At 45.1% G+C, this 23,752-nt stretch overlaps 1 protein-coding gene across 1 annotated transcript; it reads right to left on the bottom strand.

The window, feature by feature from the left end:
• Positions 1 to 21,554: 21,554 nt before the first annotated feature.
• Positions 21,555 to 21,980, bottom strand: LOC145068098 (uncharacterized). Its single transcript, XM_079015085.1, has one exon. The coding sequence runs from the start codon at positions 21,978 to 21,980 to the stop codon at positions 21,555 to 21,557; it is 426 nt and encodes a 141-aa protein (XP_078871211.1).
• Between the last annotated feature and the right edge of the window lie 1,772 nt (positions 21,981 to 23,752).

The following is a 23,752-nucleotide window of genomic DNA, read 5'->3' as shown; positions in this document are numbered from 1 at the left end:
TGTGAACATGGCTTGATTAAGTGGTTGGATTAATATTAATTTGGTTATTCATATTGTTAAGCTTGTTAAAGATCCTCATGTATTGATGATAAATATTTTCTATTATTAAGTAAGTTATTAAGTTGCATGAACATCTTCTTGATTACTTAATTCATATAGTTTTGTGAATAGAAGATTGTATGCCTAGGAATAATGAACATGAAACTAGGGTTAACTAGAAAATATGTAAATCAATATGTAAGCATGTGTGATCAACAACAAAATATGAATTGATTGAATTGAAAAAATTTGATTAGCTATTATTACAAGTCCTATTTGATACGAACTGAACACTAGGAAACTTGTTATTTTAATCAACCGGCCACTGTTTGAATTAACTTGTCTACTAAAGGATTGGTAATAATGAACATGACCCCAATCACATTAGGAATCGGTAACCATTGACATATTGATCCATTTCACTTTCCAAGAAATGAACCATAAGAATAAGTGAATCGAATATGAACAAAAGTCTCTTTTATCATTGAATCTAGTTGTCTTTTCTTTTTCTTCTTAGTTGTTAATTGTCTTTGTTTAAGTGTTAATTGATTGTTTAGGTTTCTAGTCTTGCAAAAGTAGAGAAACCCCCTACTTTTATTAATTGTTTTAATTAGATAATATTAGTATTTAATTTAATTATTACCGTTCCCTGTGCTCGATACCCTACTTACCTGAAGTAAACTGCTAATCGATAGGTACACTGCCTTTCGTGTGTTTGTCTTTGTGTTTAAGTTAGTAGGATTAAAACTAGTTCGTTTTACACACATCAAGTTTTTGGCGCCGTTGCCGGGGAACGGTTCTAATAGTTAATTTTATTTGCTCGTGTTATCTATCCTTTGTGTGAGATTTATCTAATATATAGCTACGAGTTTTTTTTTAACATTTATTATGTATTTTCCAAATCTCGATGCTTTTGATGCTATTCTTGAGGAAGTAGTACAGGAAATTGAGCAAGAATATGAGGATTATGACTCAAATGATGATTTGAAGAAATTTGGAAAACTTGTCGAGTTGGCCCTGTTTTCAGAATTTATATATAAAAACACTTCTCATTCGAACCCTAACTTTTTCTAGAGGCTAGCTGCGATTATTGAAGACCAGAAGGGTTCTTGAAGCTTCAGTTTTCGAGATTGCAACCTAAGAGACAATTTAGAAGAGAATCAATGGCAACTAATCATTCTTCTTTTCTTAATCTTTGTTTTGATTGTTGTGGATATGAGCTAAAAGCTTTTTACTTCGGTTTGGATGAGATAATCTTATGAACATGGCTTAATTGAGTGGTTGGATTAATATTAATTTGGTTATTCATCTTGTTAAGCTTGTTAAAGATCCTCATGTATTGATGATAAATATTATTTGTTATTAAGTAAGTTATTAAGTTACATGAACCTTTTCTTGATTACTTAATTCATATAGTTTTGTGAATAGAAGATTTTATGCATAGGAATAATGAACATGAAACTAGGGTTAACTAGAAAATATGTAAATCAATGTATGAGCATGTGCGATGAACAACCACATATGAATTGATTGAACTGAACAAATTTGATTAGCTATTATTACAAGTATTACTTGATATGAACTGAACACTAGGAAAATTGTTAGTTTAATCAACTGGCTAATGTTTGAATTAACTTGTCTACTAAAGGATTGGTAATAGTGAACATGAACCCAATCACATTAGGAATTGGAAACCATTGACATATTGATCCATTTCACTTGCCATGAAATCAACCATAAGAGTAAGTTAATTGAATCTGAATAGAAGTCTCTTTTATCATTGAATCTAGTTGTCTTTTTTTGTTCTTCTTAGTTGTTAGTTGTCTTTGTTTAAGTGTTAATTGATTGTTTAGGTTTCTAGTCTTGCAAAACTAGAGAAACCCCCTACTTTTATGAATTGTATTAATTAGATAATATTAGTATTTAATCTAATTATTTCTGTTCCCTGTGTTCGATACCCTAATTACCTGAGCTAAACTGTTAATCGATAGGTACACTGCCTTTCGTGTATTTTTCTTTGTGTTTAAGTTAGTAGGATTAAAACTAGTTCGTTTTACACACATCACATGACCACCATACTGAAAATAAACACATAAGCGTCAGGATCATACATACTCCTGAGTGGTCTCATACACCATCCGAGTTTCCTAGTTCCATCTCAGCCCTCCTTGTCTCGAGTATGGATCCTCTGCTTCCAGTAGTGTGGGCCCATACTACCTTCCACATGTATCCGTACTTTCCTCAAGGATTGCTTCAACTTACCAAGTCCGTTTACCGATACCCTTTTTCAACTAATCACTTCATAGGCTTTCCTAGGGCACCCTCCAACCTACTTTTCGCCATCAGCTGCACTAGGAGTCCCTACTGTTGGATTAATGTCTAAGTCCATAACTATAATTGGTAAGACTTGACCCGACCCGACATGGTCCATTTGGGTTGCATGGCATCATGCATTTAGATAGACCATAATGAGAGAAATAACACTTAAAGTTTGTTAATATATTATAAGTTCTAATATATTAATAAGATTATTTAATTAGTATTGATCAAGTATTAATCTAGGATTAATTAAGTGATCAAAAGAACACTAATTAAATATATGGGTTGATTGTGTAAATCATCCATACTTTTATAGTGGGCTAATGCTCCATGGATTATCAAGTTGGGCTAAAACCGATAGGATGCTCCATGGTGTATTTGAACCCCTGGATCCAAGGAAATGGAAAGCCATGACAATTAGGGTTTTCCCTAATTGTGTAACTATATAATGATCTTATTCTGGAAGAAAATCGGCCACTATTTGTGAGGAAAAAGGGCTAGCCGATTTTATGAAGTGTTCCAATTTCTCTCAAGTGATTCCATGTGTATTTGGTGATGTGTGAAGCATTTGAGGTGTCACACTTGGGGCACTAGACACTCAAGCTTCATGAAGACATTCTGCATCAAAGAGGTATGCATTTTATCTTGTTATAATGTTGTGTCCCAACCCATGACATCAGAAGTAATGAAAATCAGAGTACAATCCCAGAAACCTAATGCGGAAACCATGTGTGTCTGTGATGCGCTACTATACCGCCGGCTCCTTTCCCTTCGATGAAGAGGTACCTGAAACCAAACCAAAACTGTAAGCACAAAGCTTAGTGAGTTCCCCCATCATATCACATACTATTTCATATCATTGGTATCTTTCAACCGGTAACTGTCATCGATATCTTTCAACGGGTATCTGCCATCGTTATTTTTCAACCGGTAATCGCCATCGGTATCTTACAACCGGTATCTGTCATCGTTATCTTTCAACCGGTAACCGAGGACTATTTCACCCCCTACTGTTATCATACAATATCAAGATATAATCATACATTCAGGCATATATGGTTACTGACCTACTCCTCGATCCTAACGACCGATGTCAGGGAAAAACTATTCCCTACTACTACCACTAACATACACATTGCATATTATACAGGCATATCTCAGGACCATATCACATAAGCACACCAGGATACATATCACAGAGACAATTATCCGCCAAATACCCCTGATGGTGGGCCAACATTTTGGCCTTAGACCCACCCCTACTGGAAGGTAACTCACCTCGATGTCGTGTAGTGTCTGAACTATCTCCGGCGTACAAGTTGACTACCCTCGACTCCTCGATCCCTACACGACAATTCTTCAACGTTATTCATTTGAGTATGCAACCCTAACCGGGGTCATACCCAACCAGAGAAAGTCAACTTAGTCAAGTCAACACCCAGTTGACCTGACTCACCGAGTTGTTCTACCAACTCGTCGAGTCCATGCTCCACTAACCCGATCCAACCCCGACTTCACTCGTCGAGTCTAGCAAGAACTCGATGAGTTTTCCTTTATTTAACCATCGGGACCATCTTCATCCGACTCGCCGAGTGCTTCCTTGAACTCGGTGAGTTCATCTCCTTCATAAGAATGTGTTCGGTCTACGACTCGTCGAGTTGTATGAACAACTCATCGAGTTCATCTTCAAAGCTTGGGAGATTGCCTTGGACTCACCGAGCCTGCTCATACACTGGTTGAGTCCCATGATTCCCAGGTCCCTTTTCGTGTCCAAACATCTACGGGCCTTTCCTCCCTAACACTTGGTCCATCCACTGAATGGATTTAGTGGTCAATACGCTGCGACTCGCCGAGTCCCAAGAACAACTCGGCGAGTTCATCCTTGACCAACACTATACAGTCGATTTAAATGGGTTTTAACACACCAAAACCATAGATCTGGCCTCCTACTGTCCATTTTATGCATAAAGTTCCAAACTTAGTGCACATGCATGGGCTCTTTGGCTCAAAAATCCATAAAAGGTACTCTACAAGATGCATGGGGCTCTCATGGCCATATAGTTGGCACCTTTATGCCATGAGACCCCTCCAATGGCCCAGATCTGAAGTCAAAACCCCAAATGACCCTTCAAAATTCCGAAAATGGCTTAGAAAGCCCTAAAGATACTCAAAATCCAAGCCCTAAGGATAAATAAACACATGGAAGACAAAGACACGGGCATTTTACCTTGAATGAGCTGGAAATGGAACAAAATCTCTGGATATCCAAGCCCCAACTTGAACTCCCAAGCCTCCTGCCTCTGTTCAAACTTCGTAATCCAGCAAAATGCACCAAAATGGCCTTAGAACACATAAAAACGGCTAGGGTTTCTAGATAATGCTTTCTAGGAGTAATAGGCACGATGGAGGCTGAGATAGTATGTTTAAATAGGGTGCAAACCCTTAATTTAGGGTTTTACCCAAACAACACCTACTCGTTGAGTCAGTCCTCCGACTCGTCGAGTAGGCCACTTAAACTCTCCCGCGGTCACGACTCTACACGATGAGTTGGGACATCAACTCGTTGAGTCCCCAAAAAAACAAGAAACTTTAAATTAAATACATACCGGGAATCATGTGTTACATTCTAAGTCTAGAAGATCCCAATTATATATAACCCTGGAAGCATGCACTTCACAATCATAGACCTACCAATAAGGGTCTTTTAGTGTTCACATAAGTTATTTATAGTGCCTAAAATACTCCTATAGTACTTTAACATTATGTTTTGTTATGGAGATCCTTTGTATATAGGGTTGGTAAGTTTTAGACTCGTTGCAACACCACTATCACTCCCAAACACATGTTGGTAGTATCTCAAATAAATATAGTTGATCAGGCTATATTTATCCCATATATGATTACATAACTTTCCAAGTTTGACTGTAGTGTCCAACATCTAAATACTTATGTTTTGTTCTTCTTGTGATACTTGTTCTTACTATGTATATATGCATGTATGTATACTTATATAAGAATACTTATATTTTAAAAGTATACATTTAGTCATAGCACTTTGGCCACATTGTATTTATAGTTGTATATCTTTTAGAGGTTGATATACTTAATTCACTATAAACAATGCTCTGATACCAATCTGCCACACCCCAAACCAGAACGACAGAAACAATCGGGGGCGGAGGACGTCATGTATGTTTGGTTTTGAGCATTCTAACACTACTATGGTGTAATCTAGAATGGAAGAATATATGATCCCTTATCTAATGGAAAAGTCATTGACAAAGGTCAGAGATTATTGACAAGGTTAGAGTTCGACAGAAACTTTTGAGAGCTACGATGTTGGGTTTTAAGTGTTATTTCTCTCATTATAGTCTATCTAAATGCATGATGCCATGCAACCCAAATGGACCATGCCGGGTCGGGTCAAGTTATGGAGTACATCAAAGGCCATTAAGATCATTAATTAAACTAATAAGCATGTCAAATAATGTTCATGGTCTAGATTAAACTCATAAGATCAACACAATTCATGTCAAACAAATTTCATGAAATTAGCTGAACCATATAAACTAATTCAGAACAAGAAAGCTTGACAATTATCTTTTCAATTAGATAAGCATGATCATTACCACATCAAAAATAGGTTTATAAGTTCAAAAACAGCTTAGGGTAATGATCCTAGTCCAATTCCAGCCAAAAACATCAAAAATCTGCTGTTAGGGGCTCCAACACGTCGAGTGTATTAACCAAATCGATGATTTGGATGAGTTTTCACATAGACTCGGCGAGTCCCCCAGTGGACTCGGCTACTCCACAGTCCAGAACAACAGAAAATCGATTTTTAAGGCATTTTCAAGCGAGTAGCATCAAGTATAATTGAAAACAAGCCTAGGCTCTAATACCACTATTGTGTTTTGAGCATTTTAACACTCCTATGGTGTACATGCAACCCTATATACCTTGGATCTATGTGTTTCTCTATTATACATGCAAATATCAATTTTTTCAAGGTATCATCCTAACTAGCATATGATGGAGTATATACAATACAAAATATGCTTGAATGACATACCATTTGTTGTAGCTTGATTCTTTGGACCTTAAAGAGCTTAGTGCCCCAAGTGTTGCACCTCAAATGGTTCACACAACACCACCAACAATTGGAATCACTTGAGAGAAGATCATTCACAATTAAAATCAGCTAGCCCTCATGTGTTTATCACTAGTCACTCCTTAGTGCCAATTTCATGAGCTATGAGGCTTCTTATATGGTGTACACATTAGGGTTACACTATGTAACTCATGACTTTCCATATTCCTCATGATCCAGTGGTTTTAACCTCCATGGAGTATCCATGGGTCACCACATGGGTTTAGCCCAACATGAAGAACTATGGATCATAAGCCCACTATATAAGAATGAATGATTTACCAAATCAATCCACATTTGTTTAACTAGTCTCTTTTGATCACAAAATTAATTCCAAACTAATTCTTGATCAATACTAATTAAATAATATTAATATATTAGAACTTATAATATATTAATAAATCATAAATATCCTCTTCTCACAAAAGTCTATCCAAATTGTTCTGATGTCATGCAACCCAAATGGACCATGCTACTCTTGGGTCAAGTACATACCAATAATATTTATGGGCTGAGACACCTAATCCAACAATGTACAGTATCACAACAATTGTTTAATAGTAATTAAAGCAAGAACAACCATTGTATTGATATTAAAAATGTTTACATTGCATTCAAATCGTATATGATTGACTCCAAAAGTAAATAGCAATGTAAAACCTTGAAGCTAACTTTAAGGGGAGACTCGGCGAGTCCAAAGAGAAACTCGGCTAGTCCGAGCGGGATCCGGGTCGAGGAGTAAGTGACCAACTCGGCGAGTCGGCCAAGGGGACTCGGCGAGTCTGGTCTGGGCGAGGAAAACCCTAAATTCGGGACTTTGCACCTATTTAAACGTCTCATTCTCTCCCCTACGGTTCCTTTACTGCCTCTTTCACCCAGAACATCAAACCCTAAGCCCTATTGTTGCCCATTCAAGCTTCCAAGCCATTTTTGAGTGATTTGAAGGAAGAAGAAAGAGGGGAAGCATTAAAGCTTCAAGGATTGGCCTTAAATCTAAAGATTGGGGAAACTTTCTGAGTTATTGAAGGTATTAAGTTGTTTCCCTCTATTAGATCTATTATGGTTGTGAGTTTTGGGGGCTTGTAGCCATGATTAGCTACCCCTTTTGAGTTAGAATCCAGATCTGAAGTTGCTACTTCGGATCTAAGCATATTATGGTCTTGAGAAGCATAAAGTATCTGCCCCTGAGTTGGTTATGGAGCCTCTTTGCCTTAAACCCTAGTTTATGGTGTATTTTGCCCATAACTCCTTCTCTATACGTAAAGTTTGCAACTTTATGTGAGGAATAGGCTTGGGAAGGGTAGATCTACAGTTTGGAGTCCATGCATGACTCAAAAGTCCTCTTCATGTATGGAGATCTGAATGGACTCGGCGAGTCCTTTGAGTGGACTCGGCGAGTAGCATGAAGATTTGGAGGAACTCGACGAGTGGGATGAACAGCTCGTCGAGTCAGATGAAGTTGGGCAGGAACTCGGCGAGTTGGATGAACAACTCGGCGAGTCTATTGAAGGTTATCTTGGACTCGGCGAGCCTGTTCTTGGACTCGGCGAGTCAGGTCGCGAAACCCCAAACCCTTGGAGTTGAGACTTGAATCAGTGAGTCGAATGGAGACTCGGTGAGTTGGATAGGTCAGGACTCGGAAATCGGTAGACTCGGCGAGTCATGGACTGACTCGGCGAGTCGAGTCGCGAATAGAAGGACTCTGAACATATAAACTCGGCGAGTCAATAGGGTGACTCGACGAGTAGGGTTGACCTGGAAGGTTGACTTTGACCAGGACTTTGACTTTGACTAGAGTTGACTTGATTGTCTTTCGGGGGTCAGTTAGACTCAGTGTTGCATTAATATTGGTAGCTCGGGGAGTGAGTGGAGCAGGAGTTCAGAGAGTTGTCGGGAAGCAGCTAGTGGGTTCATTAGCCAGTTCAGCCAGTGCAGGTGAGTTTCCCTTTGTATGAATGGGTCTACGGCCACAATGTCGGCCCATGTAGTTATGAGTAGAAGACCTGGGGGTTAGCCCTAGGCACAGTATGCTAGTATGATATTTGAGACGAGGTCCAAGGATAGAGGGCAGGTCCCAAGGAATCGTTTATGTGATAGTTTATACTTGTTGTCAGTGTGATACTTGTATGTGCCTGGTAGGGAGGTGAGTGTGGGCGAGGTCCCGTATCTCACCAATAGCAGAGTGTGGATGGTGTTCCATATCTCAGTAGCAGCAGATTAGGGGCGAGGCCTAAGTTAGGGAAGGAGTGACGGTGGGCTGGGCCAGTACCTCACAATCAGCAGGAGTATGGACAGGGTTCCATGACTCATCAGTAGCAGGACAAGGGCGGGGCCCAGAGATAGGCGAGGCCTTAGGACAAGATCCGTTAGTATGTGCTTAGCTTATGTGTTGTCATGTGATATGTTTATGTGCTATTATATGTTAGTGGGCAAGGCCCTGTGACAGGCAAGGCCTAAGTGAAACAGATCTATATCCGAGTGGGGCTCGAAGCCAGGCGAGGCCTGGAGCGGCGAGGCTGTTGTAGCGGGCGAGGCCCGAGGTAGGGGGCGAGGCCCAGGATAGCAGGTGTGGCCCAGTATGTGTAGCATGTGGTTATGCATGGTATGTGGTAGGGTAGGAAACTCACTAAGCTTCGTGCTTACGGATTTCAGTTTTGGTTTCAGGTACTTCCGGTAGCGGAGGGAAGAGCTCGGGGTGATCGCATGGCACACACCATAGATTAGACAGCCTGGGAATGTTTTACTCTGATAATGAACATGTGTTTTGGAAATTAATACTCTGATTATATTTGGATTGATGATTTTGCTTTAAGTAATGTTATATTAAAAGAAAATTTTTAGTCTTGAATTTTGGGATGTTACAAGTTGGTATCCGAGCCTTGGTTTGAGGGATTCGGGCATACTCTCGGGTGTGCCTGAACTCAAACTAAGGGGTTAGATAAAACGTTTTCAAAATGAAAAGACAGTTTGTGAAAGAGGGTTTCGGGAAAGAAAACAGTTTTAGAAAAGCAAAAAGAATTCAGAAAGAAAAGAACTTTAAAAATAGAAAAGGGGTGTGGTGCATGCAATCAGCCGAGCTCAAGTAAGAACCCCAAAATACTCATACAAGTTTATGATTTGATTATTAGTTAATAGAACAACATGCTACATTAGGACTAAGGATCTAGGGATGATGCCGTATGTGCCTGTTATATGTGCTTTGAGCTGCATGATAGTGCTGATTAGACAGTAGTAGGATAACCTATTTTGGTTATGCCTGAGTTGCTGAGTTTGAGTTGCATGCTAGTTCAGATTCTTGCTATGTGGATATGATTGCTTGAGTATGATGTGGTTAGATTTTCCCTTTGTCTGAATGCTGCTTGCTTTGTGCATTGTGAGATTCCGAGTGATGGGAGTTAGTCATTAGGTGGATACGTCATGTCGCATGTGATTAGGGTTGAATAATCTCAGAGTACTGGATTTGGCCCTATTGTGCAGCTCTTGTCTAAGTCCAACCGTTGTAGGGGCGAGTCTTTTACTCGAAGGATTATCTGAGCCTCGTCACATGTGATGGTATTCAAGTAATGGCTAATTGGCATCACAAGGAGACCTTCAGCAGTTGAAGACTGGTTTGAGCTGAGTCAGAGGTTTCCCTAGGGCAAGCCTAGGATGAGATAGTGCTGGGAGTAGTATTAGTAGATAAGGGACCTGGTGGAGTCGAAGCAATTCCTGAGAAAAGTACGGATAGATGTGGAAGGTAGTATGGGCCCGTACTACTGAAAGCAGAGGATCCGTACTCGACTCGGGAAAGGCCGAGACAAGACCGGGAACTTGGTAGGGAGTGTGTTTGGTCTCGCAGCAGTGATGAGTATTCTGATAGTGGATGTATTATGTTTTCAACATGGTGACGTTGAGAGAAAGACCAACGGGCGGATCAGGTGCCGGAGAGGGATCAGGCTCGGGTTCAGGGGCTGAGCAGCTCGAGGAGCGAATGAGGGAGTTGATATCCGCCGAGGTTAGGCGCAGTATTCTAGATCAGACTCCTGTGATCTTTGGCACGGTCAAGGAGGGTATATTGGAGATTTTGGATGAGAGGCTGGGAGCCTTCTGTACTGAGATGATGGCATTGATGGGAGTGCGTACCTTGACATTTTGAGAGTTCAGGGCTTGCGGGGCACCAGATTATCATGGAGCTATAGACCCCATCGCTAGCAGCAGATGGTTGGCTGATATTGCCAACGCATTCCGTACGAGCCGGTGTCCTGAGGGGGACATGATCAGACTCGCTTCCTGTCTTCTGAAGGACAGAGCGAGGGATTGGTGGGAGGAGATTGGTCATGCTTTGGGGGATGATGTCGCGTTGGACGCGATGACTTGGAGCAGTTTCTCGGCCAGGTTCAGGGCGGAGTTTTCGCCGATTATTGAGGTGCAGCAGTTGGCACGGGAGTTTCAGGATTTGACACAGACCATTGAGACTGTGGCGGAGATCACCGCCAAGTTCAGGGAGAGGGCTCTTCTTGTACCGCAGTATGTCGCAGATGAGGAGATGAAGAAGGCCTGATACCACGAGATGTTGAGGGATGATATCAGGGAGTTCGTGAGCAGATCCAGCTGTAAGACGCTGGAAGATATGATTTCTTGGGCTAGATAGAGGGAAATTGATTTGGAGCAGATACAGAAGAGGAAGTCGGATGAGGTTCAGGTAGCTGCAGGTTCGGGCAAACGGCCCAAGGGATCGGATTCGAGATCGAGGGATTATCAGGACCGCAGTCGGTGCGGGAAGTGTGGCAGGGTGCACGGGGCGTGTGCAGGAGTGGTAGAGGTGGTGAGTTTGGCTATTTCAAGTGCGGTCGGACTGGTCATTTCAGCAGGGATCAGACTTGTTATGTTTTCACTGCAATCAGCGGGGCCACAAGAAGGCCCAGTGCCCCAGTTTTTTTTTAGCAGGACGGGTGATGCCACCTGCCCCTGCAACTTTGAGGATCACAGACGGCCGTCAGGTCCGTGCAGAGGCGCCTGCGGTAGGAGGCAGAGCTCTTCAGATGACTACCTTGGAGGCGCGATCAGCACCAGACGTTGCAGGTATTCGATTTCTGTTTTCAGTTCTTTTATTTTTGCATGATTATATTGTTATGGTTCTGCATCATTATCGGTATGAGTATTTTATTTTTGAGCGGTTGATTGTGATCGAGTTATATGCCATCTGCATACCTTGAATATTCGAATGGTAGTGAGGGGATGTGCCCAATTGGAGAAGGTTACATAGGATGCAGTAACTGTAGCATGCTTGGGAGGGACTTGGTATTTCTTGCTAGATCGGAGTTGTATAGTGTTAGAGATGGATTGGTTAGATCCCTAGCTATGGTAAGCTTGGGTTTATCAGTAGATTGATTATGGAATGGTAACAAGATTGGGATTTCTTTTTGAGTATTGAGCAACAAGGGGTAAGCAAGATCGAAGTGGGGGAGAATCCTCCGAGTGTGCAAAGGTAGGAGCACGTAGACCCAGAATGAATGCGCGACCTCCTAGAAGGAAAAGAAGTAGTTCAGCGTTTGATGGATTGAGGATTTTAGGGTTGGGAGTTTTACAAACTCCCCATCAGCTAGTGCGTGTGAGGGTAATGGTTAGTACGGGGTTGGAAATTCTGGTTGTGGATCGTCCGTAGGACTCGAGGGAGTCGGAATGAGGATCTTGAGAGCTAATGGCACATGGGTGCCTTCGTATTAGCAGTAAGTGGTAGAAAGTGATGTAAGACTATGGGGCAGCCGTAGCATTCACTAGTAGTCAGTGGTGGAAGTGTTGTAACACTACGGGGTAGCCGTAGCATTCACTAGCAGTCAACAATGGATCGTGATGTAAGATTACGGGTAAGCCGTAGCATTCCTTAGTAGCTTCGTTAGCGGAGTTGGGGCGATGCCCTTATCTCCTAGTGATCAGATAGGGATCAGGAATGGGTAGTGGATGAGAATGATAGGGAGTTTGCCTGTATATCCCTAGAGAGGTGAGACCTTGGGAGAGGCCGCTCCAGGATATAGTTGGGTGAGACCCGTGGGCGAGGCCCGTATGAGATTAGTAGTGTAGGTAAGACCTGAGAGCAAGGTTGCTCAGTAGTATGGTTGGGTGAGACCCGTGGGCGAGGCCCGAGCGAGCGTGATTAGACTAGTGGGACTAGAAGGATAAAGGTGGGTGGGACCCGTGGGCAAGGCCCGTGAGTTTTAGCAGAGCACGTGGGACCTGGTAGGGACCTTAGTGTCAAGTTAGGGGGTCGGGAATCCCAGGTTTGTAGTGCCTGAATGGGAGAATAGATTGAGCAGTTATAGGTGGTCGAAGTTTCTTCGGAAGTCGTTGGGAGCGACTAGTGGTGGTGTTGGGACTAGATACCGGTGGGAGCCTGTAATCCAGACATTGATAGGTTGGTAGGGACCAGGGTGGTCTTAGTTCATCCGGAAGGCAGACAAGGAATAGCAGAATTTTTAGTCAGTAGTACTGCGGGTAAGCAGTGTATGGTGGAATTCAGTTAGTTGAATCAAGGGGTGCTCGGCACCAAGTTTTGACAGAGAGGATTGTCAGTGGTTACTGGCGGTGATGACCCGTACTGGAAATAGCGAGGGGTGATGGAGTTGGTGAAGGATAGGACCTTCACAGTGACAGAGGAAATACTTGGTTATGGAGCTTTGCCTTGGGAAGGCAAGGAATTTGTGCAAGGAAAGAAGGGGTGAACCCCTATAGGTTCAGTGCAGTACTCTGTGAGTACTAGAAGGATGGTCGGTGAGTAAGTTGTGTTTCCAGGATGTTCAGGGTCAGGGTGACCCAAGTCTATTATCCGCAAGGATTAGTGTTAGTCGGAATGACCGAGCGGAAGGCCAGCGAAGGTAGGCAGCTGGTGTTAGAATAATTGGTGGGATATTGGAGGCAGATCGCAGGCGGTGGGCCATAGCAAACTTCGAGGACGAAGTTTAGTTTAAGTGGGGGAGAGTTGTAACACCCAAAGTTTTGGAGGTCAAGAAAGGAAAGAAAACCCTAACTTTAAGGGGAGACTCGGCGAGTCTAGTCTGTGCGAGGAAAACCCTAAATTTGGGACTTGGGGCCTATTTAAACATCTCATTCTCTCCCCTAAGGTTCCTTTACTGTCTCTTTCACCCAGAACATCGAACCCTATGCCCCATTGTTGCCCATTCAAGCTTCCAAGCCATTTTTGAGTGATTTGAAGGGAGAAGAAAGAGGGGAAGCATTGAAGCTTCAAGGATTGGCCTTAGATCTGAATATTAGGGAAACGTTCTGAGTTATTGAAGGTATTAAGTCGTTTCCCTCCTTTAGATCTATTATGGTTGTGAGTTTTTAGGGCTTGTAGCCATGATTAGCTACCCCTTTTGAGTTAGAAGCCACATCTTAAGTTGCTACTTCGGATCTAAGCATATTATGGTGTTGATAAGTGATGGAACCTTGCTCTTGATGAGACCTCGCTTCTGACTCTAATATGGGACCTTCTTGGTTTCCTGGCTGTAACTGCAAGTTCACAAAGAACAAGGCCGTCAGCCGCTTCCCGGTAGAACGCTCCGACGGTCAAGTTAGGATGGCTTTAGGGTTTATGTTTGTTCTTTCTAGATCGGTTGGGGAGCTTACCTCGCTAGTATGAGAATGCCTCCTTTTATACCTAGCGCCCCTGTCTGGTGCGTACCAGATAGGATCGCTTTTTTGGGGAGACAGGATCAGAGGAGCTTATTGGAGGGTCATGCGCCTTCAACTGTCAGAGCGCTCTCATTGGCTTTGACGGTAATGCACTGATCCCACTGTTTGTCTCCTGGCCGTACTTTTTTCTTGGAGCAAAAAGCGTCACTTGGCGGGCGCGGGCCTTTCGCCTGGGCGTTCCGCTCCCGGGGGCGCCAGCGGGCGCTGAGCCTGCTGGGCTGGATCTGGCTGGTGTGCCCGGTTCTAGGGCTTGGATGCAACTCTGCTGTGCTGCCCTAGGCACGCCATCAAGTCCCCCAGTCTAGTAGTTGTAGCGTTACAGCGCTAGTTACGGCGTTCTGGACTTAACTGAATGATGCGTGCTTGTTTTTCTTTATCCGTCGCTCCGTTTTTAATGGTGACGTGACTGTTGGCAGTTACATCATCACATCAGTCATTTAAAAGTCCTGCCTCTTCTTCTTCTTTAAGAGGGTCTTTGCACAGTTTCTTTTTCTTCCTCTGTTCTTCTTTTCTCTTGATGTTCACTCTTCTTTCCCTCTCATGGCTAATCTTCCTGGGATCGTCCCTTCTTCTGCCGAGTACCGAAAATTGGAGGTCATGTATGGCTTATCCTCCTTAGAAGGTGTGGAATTTCCCTCTGCTGGCTCTAGTATCTCTTCTCCCCCCCCCCCCCCCCCCCCCCCCGTGGAAAAATTGGGGTTTTCCTAAAAATCCTAGATGCTGGCATACGATTGCCTCTGACAGATTTCCAAGAGGAGGTTCTTCAGAAGGATGGTTGTAGTCTTCAGATGTTGACGCCTAACGCTGTCAACAAAGTGGTAGCCTTCGAGATGATCTGTAGAGCCAATGGGTATGTTCCCGACTATTTCCTTTTCAAGTTCTTTTTCCGGTTCTGCCTTACTGGTGACAAGTGCACTTTTTCGGCCCGGCGAGGGGGGCATGCCTTAGTTCTTGATGGGCGTACCCCCCAGAATTGGCAAGACAAGTGGTTGTGGGTGAATCAGGAACAGGTTGGGAGTGGTCGTTACCGTGCCAATACTTTCACCGATACTGTCCCCAAGCTCTTTCCTCACAATCAAGAAGTCGCCGATTACCTGAAAAGTGTGCAAGTAACCGCTGAAGATTACTCCGAAGCGATCATGTCCGGGGTAGGGATGAGCCCCTCCTGGAGGCAGCGTGGCAAGATGGCGGTGTTCTACTACGTCATTGATGGTGAGTGTCGTATTCGCCCTATTTCTCTCTTTATTATACTTTTGGTGTTTCTTTTAACCGCCTCCATGTGACTTGCATTTCATTCTACTTTTCTTTAGGTGTTGAGTCTTCCTTATCCACAGATGAGGTATTGCGTAAATGCTATCGAGGCAAACCGGAGTTTCGTGAGGTGGATCTGTTCAAGCATCTTCCCCTCCTCGTCGGGCAGATCGTCTCAACACCCCTACTCCTCCTGTCCCTCCAGCGGGCTCGTCGGCGCCTGGGGGAGATCCGTTGTTTGCCCGCCCAATTTCCTCCGTTATGCCAACGGGCGGTGTTCCTTCCTCTTCCCCGGAGGACTGTGAGGACAACAAAGAGGGTATTATTGATGACGTTCGGCGGATGTAGGCGAAACGGAAGGCTATGCAGGCGATGGGTGAGCCGGTGACTGGCGCTCCTCCCGCCCCCAAGAGGGTGCATACTAGGCGCAGCTTTTCTCGCCTGCTGAGCTCGATGAGTTCCACGCCAGTAAACTCCACCTCTGCTGGCGTGGTTGTGATTCCCGATGATGACGTGCAATAGTCTGAGGGGGTCAATAGGGCGACTGAACAGCCCGGTCTTTCAGATGTTTCATCAATCCCTTCTCCAAGTGCTCCGTTTGTCCCCTCCAAGCTTTCTTCCCCAAAAGGCTTCAGCCCCCCCGGGCCAGTTACAGTTTCCACAGATGGTGGCCCCGATGATGGTGCTTCTGGGTCGGCGGTTTTTGTGCCATCTTGGGATCTTCGCAACGATTCTCGTCTTTCTGTTCGTGCCAATGCCTTGGATTTCTCGCGCCATGCCTTCCCTCCGACTGCAGTGGGGGATATGGATGCGATGGGTAGCCCTTCCCTTTCTCACAACATGGCTTATGATGCGGCGCAAGCGATGTTCTATCTTGTTGTAGGTTCCCGATGCATCCATAGCCTTGGTGAGATGGAGGCCATTCATGCCACCTGCGGGTCGTGTGTGGCAAGCCTGGAGCACCGTATGGGTGAGCTTGGCGATGATCTTTGCTCAATTGAAAAGAAATGTGAATTGCTGGCGTCTGAGAAGAATGTTCTTGATGAGGCTAGGGTTGCATTAGAGCCCAAGGTTGATTCTCTCACTCAAATGAATGAAGGCTTAATGATCCAGGTTGAAAGTCTCGAGCATGACGTCGTTGACCGTGACAAGCTTGTGTCGTCGCTGCAAGCAGATGTGTGCGTTGTTCGTCGAGATTTGGATTGGCTACTGCAAATTGGTGTTGTGCATATCGTTGATAAGATGATAGAGCATCCTAACTTTACCAATGATATCGGTCTTATCCGCCATGCTGCATATGTGGCCGGGGTTGAATCTGTCCAGAAAACTTTAAGTGGTGGTGAAAGTGGGGAGGCGGGTGCTAGTTCAGTGTCTGTCGGGCCTGTGGTTAGTGTATTGATCACGCAGGTCTGTTGGGTCTGGGAGAGATGGGTATTGCTGGTTTGCGAGAGTTGTGTTCTTTTGGTTCAGAGGGCACTCCTGAGGATGTTGCGGGTCGTGAAATGGTGCTTGTGAATGACATTGGTGTGGGAGGGAATGGTAAAGATTGTGGTGCTAGTGGTGATGGTCGAGCAGGTGCTGGAGATGGTGATGGTCGAGCAGGCGTTGGAGGTGGCGATGTTGATGAGGTGGCCGATGATAGGGAAGTTTTTGATGGGTTGGCTGGGAATGTGAGTGCGGATGATGTTGTGGAGGGGGCTGTGGTTGGTGATAAGTCTGTTGGTGATGGTTCGAAGTCGTAATATTTCCTTGTTTTGTTTAGTCTATGTGTTTTGCTTTGCAATGGTTGAATTGCCCGGAGCAATGTTTTTTCTTTTATATGTATGTGTTTGATATGCACTAAGCATTATCTATTATCTCCTTTTGTGTTTTGTGCTTGGCTTATTCGTTTATTGCCTATTGCTCAAGATGTGCCAAATATTTTGCCTTGTTTGTTATTATTGACACGCTAAGTGTTCACATTGAGTGCGCTTAGCACTCATCATTCAATCGTTGGAGATTATTACACTAAGTATTAGAAATCAGCAATTGCATTACTATTTAAACGCGGGTTTTTTTAAATAAACTGAGTATTAAGCTCATGTCACTTATGCATGAAATTTTATATATGTCGAGTACTAAACTCATGCCTTTAAACATAAGAATACACTGAGTATCAATTCTCATGTCACTTAGCATGTATAAATGTACTCTAAGTACTTCTAAGGTGCAATATACTCAATGGGATATCAACCAACTAGAGTTACATCTTTCCTCTTCCTTAGAAAAAATATTTCTTTAGGTTCCTTGCATTCCATGTTCTTGGAATGGGTCTTCCTTCCATCGTCTCTAACACATATGCCCCGTTCCTGTTTGCCTCTGTGACCCTGTATGGGCCTTCCCACGTTGGGCCCAGCTTTCCCTGGGGTTGTGCCCGACTGGCCTCATTTTTTCTCAAAACATACTCGCCCACTTTGAAGGCCTTCTCCTTTACCCTTTGGTTGTAATACCTTTCTGTTGCATGTTTATACGCAGCTTAGCGTACTCCCGACTCTTCGCGTTTCTCCTCTAGGATATCTAAGTTTATCCTCAGGCCTTGTACGTTGCTTTCCTCATCTTGGTTGGCCACCCTTAGCATATTCACTACCATTCCATGGGGAGCATGGCTTCAGTCCCATATGTCAAGCTGAAAGGGGTTTCCCTTGTGCTTTTCCGTGGTGTAGTCATGTATGACCATAGCACCATTGGTATCTCCTCTGCCCAATTCCCTTTTGCTTTGCCCATCCTCTTTTTGATCCCATTGATAATGGTTCGGTTGGACACCTCTGTTTGACTGTTCGCTTGAGGGTGTGCCACCGATGTGAAGTGTTGGCTTATCCCTTTGGCAGTGCACCATTCTCTGAACGGCTTCTCAGCGAATTGCAAACCATTGTCACTGATGAGAACCTTAGGTGTTCCAAATCTTGTCATGATGTTTTTCCACACAAATTTTATCATGTGCCTCCTAGATATGCATGCCAATGGTTTAGCTTCAATCCACTTTGTGAAGTAATCCACGGCTACCAACATATACTTCAGCTTTCCTGGTGCTTCTGGGAATGGACCTACTATGTCTATGCCCCACTGGTAGAAAGGCCACGGGCTGGATATGTTGCTTAGCGGCGCCGGGGGTTCCGCCTGGACTGGGGCGTAAGATTGACACTCCCCACATTTCTTTGTTACTTCTACTGCGTCTTGATGTATCATTGGCCAGTATACCCCCATTTGTAGCACCTTTCCTGTCAAAGCCCTCGCTCCTTCGTGTGTGCCTACCTGCCCTGAGTGTGCTTCCTGAAATATCTCTCTCCCCTTGGCTTGATCTAAACAGTTTAGCCATGGAGACGTGAACCCCTTCTTGTACAACTCCCCGTTCACCATTGCGTATGAGGGCGCCTTTATACGTATTTTTCTAGCTTCATCATGGTCGTCCGGCAACACCCCTCTCTGGAGGTATTCGCGGAACGGCGTCATCCATGTGGGTCCTTCAGGGGTCAGGATGTTCACCTGCTGTTCATCAATGCTTCTCTCCCGGAGCACCTCCACTAAATCTTTCTTTGACAGGTGGTCTAAACAAGTGGACGCTAGCTTGCTCAAAGCGCCTGCCCTCTTATTCTCACTTCTGAGTATCTGCTTGATTGTAAATTGGCCGAAAAATCCTACCAGTTGCTTTACCATCTTTGCATACCTTCCCATTCTTTGGTCTCTTACCTCAAAACTCCCATTGACTTGGTTCGCTGCTAACCCTGAGTCGGTTAGCGCTGTTACAGCTTTCGCACCCATCTATTTGGTGAGTCGCAATCCTGCGAGCAGTTCCTCGTACTCCGCCTCGTTGTTCGATGTATGGAAGTCGAAACGAAGGGCGTAGGTTACCTCTTCTCCTTCTGGACTAGTCAGGATCAGCCCCGCCCCTGAGCCTTCCCTACTGGACGCTCCGTCCGTGTACAGGGTCCATGAACCATTATCGGTAGGGGCCTCTTCAACTACCCACACCTTTTCTTTTGCCGGATTCCCTCTGTCAGGAATTTCTAGTAAGAAATCAGCCAACTCCTGCCCTTTGATACTTGTTCTTGGGCGGTAGTTTATGTTGTGCTCTCCCAGTTCAATTGCCCACTTGGCCAGCCGACCCGACGTATCCGGCTTAAGCAAGATCTGTTTAATGGGGTAGCTTGTGAGTACCTTGATTTGATGTGCCTGGAAGTATCGCCTTAATCGTCTCGCAACGTAGATAAGTGCCAGCACCAATTTTTCCAGCTTGGGATAATTGAGTTCTGGTCCTTGCAGCGCTCTGCTAACAAAGTATATCGGTCTCTGCTCTCCTTCCCTTTCCACAGCCAATACCGATGATATCGCTTCACCTGACGTCGATAGATACACTTGTAATGTTTCACCCAGGATTGGGGTTGCCAGGGTCTGCAGCTTGTGCAATGCCTCCTTGATTCTCTGGAGCGCCTTCTCAGCTTCATTCGTCCATTGGAAATTATTTTTCTCGATGCATCCCTTTAAGGTGTGGAACAGTGGCATAGCCTTGTCGGCAGATTTTGAGATGAACCTACTTAGAGCTGTGAGCTTCCCGTTCAGACCTTGTGCATCTCTAAGAGAGTTTGGGGTTGGCATCTCGATGAACTCGTCGACCTTGGTCGGGCTGGGTTGGACGCCTTGTCTAGTAACATAGTAACCCAAGAATTGCCCCTCTTCCACTCCAAACGTGCATTTGGCTGGGTTTAGTTTCATCTTGGTTACCTCTAATGTTTTGAAAGTCTCTTCGATGTCTTGCATCATCTTTTCTTCACTTGGGCTCTTGATCACCATATCATCTACATATACCTCAATATTCCTTCCAATTTGCTTGGCGAATATCGAGTCAACTAGCCGTTGGTATGTCGCCCCTGCGTTCTTTAACCCGAAAGGCATCTTGGTGTAGCAGAACGTGCCATGGTCTGTATAGAAGGCTGTTTTCACTTCGTCTTCTTTGCTCATCAATATCTGGTGATACCCTTTGTATGCGTCCAAGAAGCATTTTAGCTTGTATCCCTGTAGCGACTCTACCTTCTGATCGATTTCCGAGAGTGGGTAGCAATCTTTAGAGCATGCCTTGTTTAGATCAAAAAAGTCGATGCACATGCGCCACGACCCATCCTACTTACGGACCTTAACTGGGTTTGCAATCCATGTTGGGTACGTCGCCTCCCTAACTATTCCGGCCTCCGTCAGCTTAGACACTTCTGCATTGATCGCCCTGTTACGGTCTCCTCCTTGTACCCTTTTCTTCTGCTTAACCTCATTTACCCCCGGTTTCATCATCAGCTTATGTTCGATGACCTTCCTTTCTACCCCCACCATATCCGTGGTGTCCATGCAAATACATGTTTGTAGCGTTTGAGCAGGTCGACCAGTGCTCTTCTTGTGTGGCTTGGGAGGTCGCTTCCAACATCGATCGGCTGATCGGGATATCCCTCATTGATTACCTCCTTCCCTTTTGCCGGATTGCCCCTGGGCCTCTTGGGCCCTTTGGTTATTTCTGCTGGCTTCATAACCGGAAGCAATGCTCATAGATGATGTCTGCTGAGCTCCCAGTGTCGACATAGACCCTATGGATAGTCACGTCTTTGATGGATGCCTGTATTATCAGAGGGTTGTCGCCCTTCTAACCGTCTGGCCGAGGATCCTGTATGGAGAACGTGAGCGCGCGAGTTGACGGTTTAACAATGATTTGCTCTCCTCGCTGTTCCTCCCTACTTCTTTTGTTGCGTATCATGAATATCTCCTTGGGCTGAACTCCTTCGCGGGATGGACCCTTGGTGTTCTCAGCATCGAATTTGGCGCGTAGGCTTTGTGCCACCTCCACCAGGTCTCCCTTAAATTGTTTCTCCTCCATCTCCTTCTTTAGCACCGAACAGCTAGCTGTATCATGCGTTTTTCTTTTGTAGTGCTCACAGTACCGACTCTTAGACGAATTGGTTGGCTGCTGTTTCTCAGACACTGCATATACTTCTGGGCGGCGACCCCGTCTGTCGTCTGTAATAAATGGTCGGAAACGTGGTGATGGTCTTCTTGCTTGGCCATAGTGTCTTCCTCCCCCTCGGAAGTCCGCATGGGTCGGGTGGTGATGTCAAGTCGCCATAGCCTTCAAGTAGGCCTGCTTGGCTACCTCACCCTCTTCCTGCCATAGGTACCGCTCCACTCTTTCTTTTAACTCAGCTCGTGTTAGGGGCTTCTTTCCCATGAGTTTTTGCGAGAGGGGCCCAGGCAGGAGTCCCCATGTGAAAGCACCAGCGATGAGCCCTTCGTCATGCCCCGATACATCCAGCGTAGCGTTTATGAACCTTGTAAAGTATTCTCGAACAGTCTCCCCCTCCCTTTGTTTGCAGCCTGTAATTGAATGAGATTCGCCTTTGTATTTACGTAGCTGCATGAAGTTGGTGAGGAAGAGGTATTTGAGCTGAGCGAAGTTTGAAATGCTACCCAGTTGTAGCGTTTTGAACCATGTGCCGCCATTGCCATCGAGCGTCGTCGGGAAATATGTGCACCAAAACATCTCGTTAAGTTTTTATCGACGTCATTGTCCATTCATACGTATCAATGTGGCTATTTGGGTCGGCGGTTCCATTGTACGTTTTAAGCGTCGGGAGCTTCGCAGTGTTTGGTATTTCGTAATCCAGCAGCTCTTTAATGAACGAAGATGTTACACTCCGGAAAAAACCATCCTGGTTTGGAGCAGTTGACGTCCCTTGCTGGTATTGCGAACTCATTCCATGCTGTAGGGGCGTAAGGTAGCTTGGGCTTGGTCCATAAAAGGGGTATGGTTGGAATGGTAACTGGAGGGGATGGCTAGTGGAGAAAGGGTGCATGGATGTAACAGGGTTGATCATTATCGGCTGTTGTAAGCTGTTGTTCGGGGGAATAGTCGGTCCAGTCCATGCTCCGACCATTGGGTATACAGGTGGTGAGTTGTTCATCATGATTTGCGCCAATAGTGGTAATAGCATTGTGGAATTCTGTCCACCAGTCGTCTGGAACGATGTAGGTGTTACAAACGACAGTGAAAGGTTGAAAATATGGCTTGATGGAGGTGCAGTTGAGTGGACTGTCCACGTCTGTTGCAGCGGCAGCGCAAAGAACGGTGGCATCTGAAGCTGTGTGGGCGAAAGTAGCTCCACCGGAGTTGCTCTTTGCTGAGAAGACAACGGTTGCGAAATATTTCCGGCGGCTGCTGTAGAACTTCCTTCAACTAAAACTGGCCTATTGATCGCTGTAGGCGGTGGCGTTTCGTCCAACGTCGCCATGGGACGTATGGGACTAACTGGTCGTCCCTCGCTACCGTTGGATGCCATTGATGCTTGATTTCGTGCTTTTGTTTGTGTTCTTCGTCTCACAAACGGATGGCGCCAAATGATGGAACCTTGCTCTTGATGAGACCTTGCTTCTGACTCTGGGATGGGACCTTCTTGGTTGCCTGGTTGTAACTGCAAGATCACAAAGAACAAGGGCCGTCAGCCGCTTCCCGAGAGAACGCTTCGACGGTCAAGTTAGGATGGCTTTAGGGTTTGTGTTTGTTCTTTCTAGATCGGTTGGGGAGCTTACCTCGCTAGTATGAGAATGCGTCCTTTTATACCTAGCGCCCATGTCTGGTCCGTACCAGATAGGATCGCTTTTTTGGGGAGACAAGATCAGAGGAGCTGATTGGAGGGTCATGCGCATTCAACTGTCAGAGCGCTCTCATTGGCTTTGACGGTAATGCTCTAATCCCACTGTTTGTCTCCTGGCCGTACTTTTGTCTTGGAGCGAAGAGCGTCACTTGGCGGACGCGAGCCTTTCGCCTGGGCATTCCGCTCCCGGGGGCGCCAGCGGGCGTTGAGCCTGCTGGGCTGGATCTGGCTGGTGTACCTGGTTCTAGGGCTTGGATGCAACTCTACTGTGCTGCCCTAGGCACGCCATCAATAAGCATAAAGTATCTGCCCCTGAGTTGGTTATGGAGCCTCTTTGCCTTAAACCCTAGTTTATGGTGTATTTTGCCTAGATATCCTTCTCTACACGTAAAGTTTGCAACTTTACGTGAGGAATAGGCTTGGCAAGGGTAGATCTACAGTTTGGAGTCCATGCATGACTCAAAAGACCTCTGCATGTATGGATATCTAAATGGACTCGGCGAGTCCTTTGAATGGACTCGGCGAGTCTGTTCTTGGACTCAGCGAGTCAGGTCGCGATACCCAAACCCTTCGAGTTGAGACTCGAATTAGTGAGTCGAATGGAGACTCGGTGAGTTAGACAGGTCAGGACTCGGAAAGCGGTAGACTCGGTGAGTCATGG

Source organism: Lactuca serriola, chromosome 8, assembly GCF_051521515.1.
Source record: "Lactuca serriola cultivar US96UC23 chromosome 8, Lser_US96UC23_V15, whole genome shotgun sequence".
In the NCBI taxonomy this organism is placed as follows: Eukaryota; Viridiplantae; Streptophyta; class Magnoliopsida; order Asterales; family Asteraceae; genus Lactuca; species Lactuca serriola.
This window is presented reverse-complemented; position numbering and strand designations above follow the sequence as displayed.

What these genes read in the sequence shown, in the direction of transcription:
- LOC145068098 (XM_079015085.1), bottom strand. Translation starts at nt 21,980, where the DNA reads ATGTTTTGGTGCACATATTTCCCGACGACGCTCGATGGCAATGGCGGC.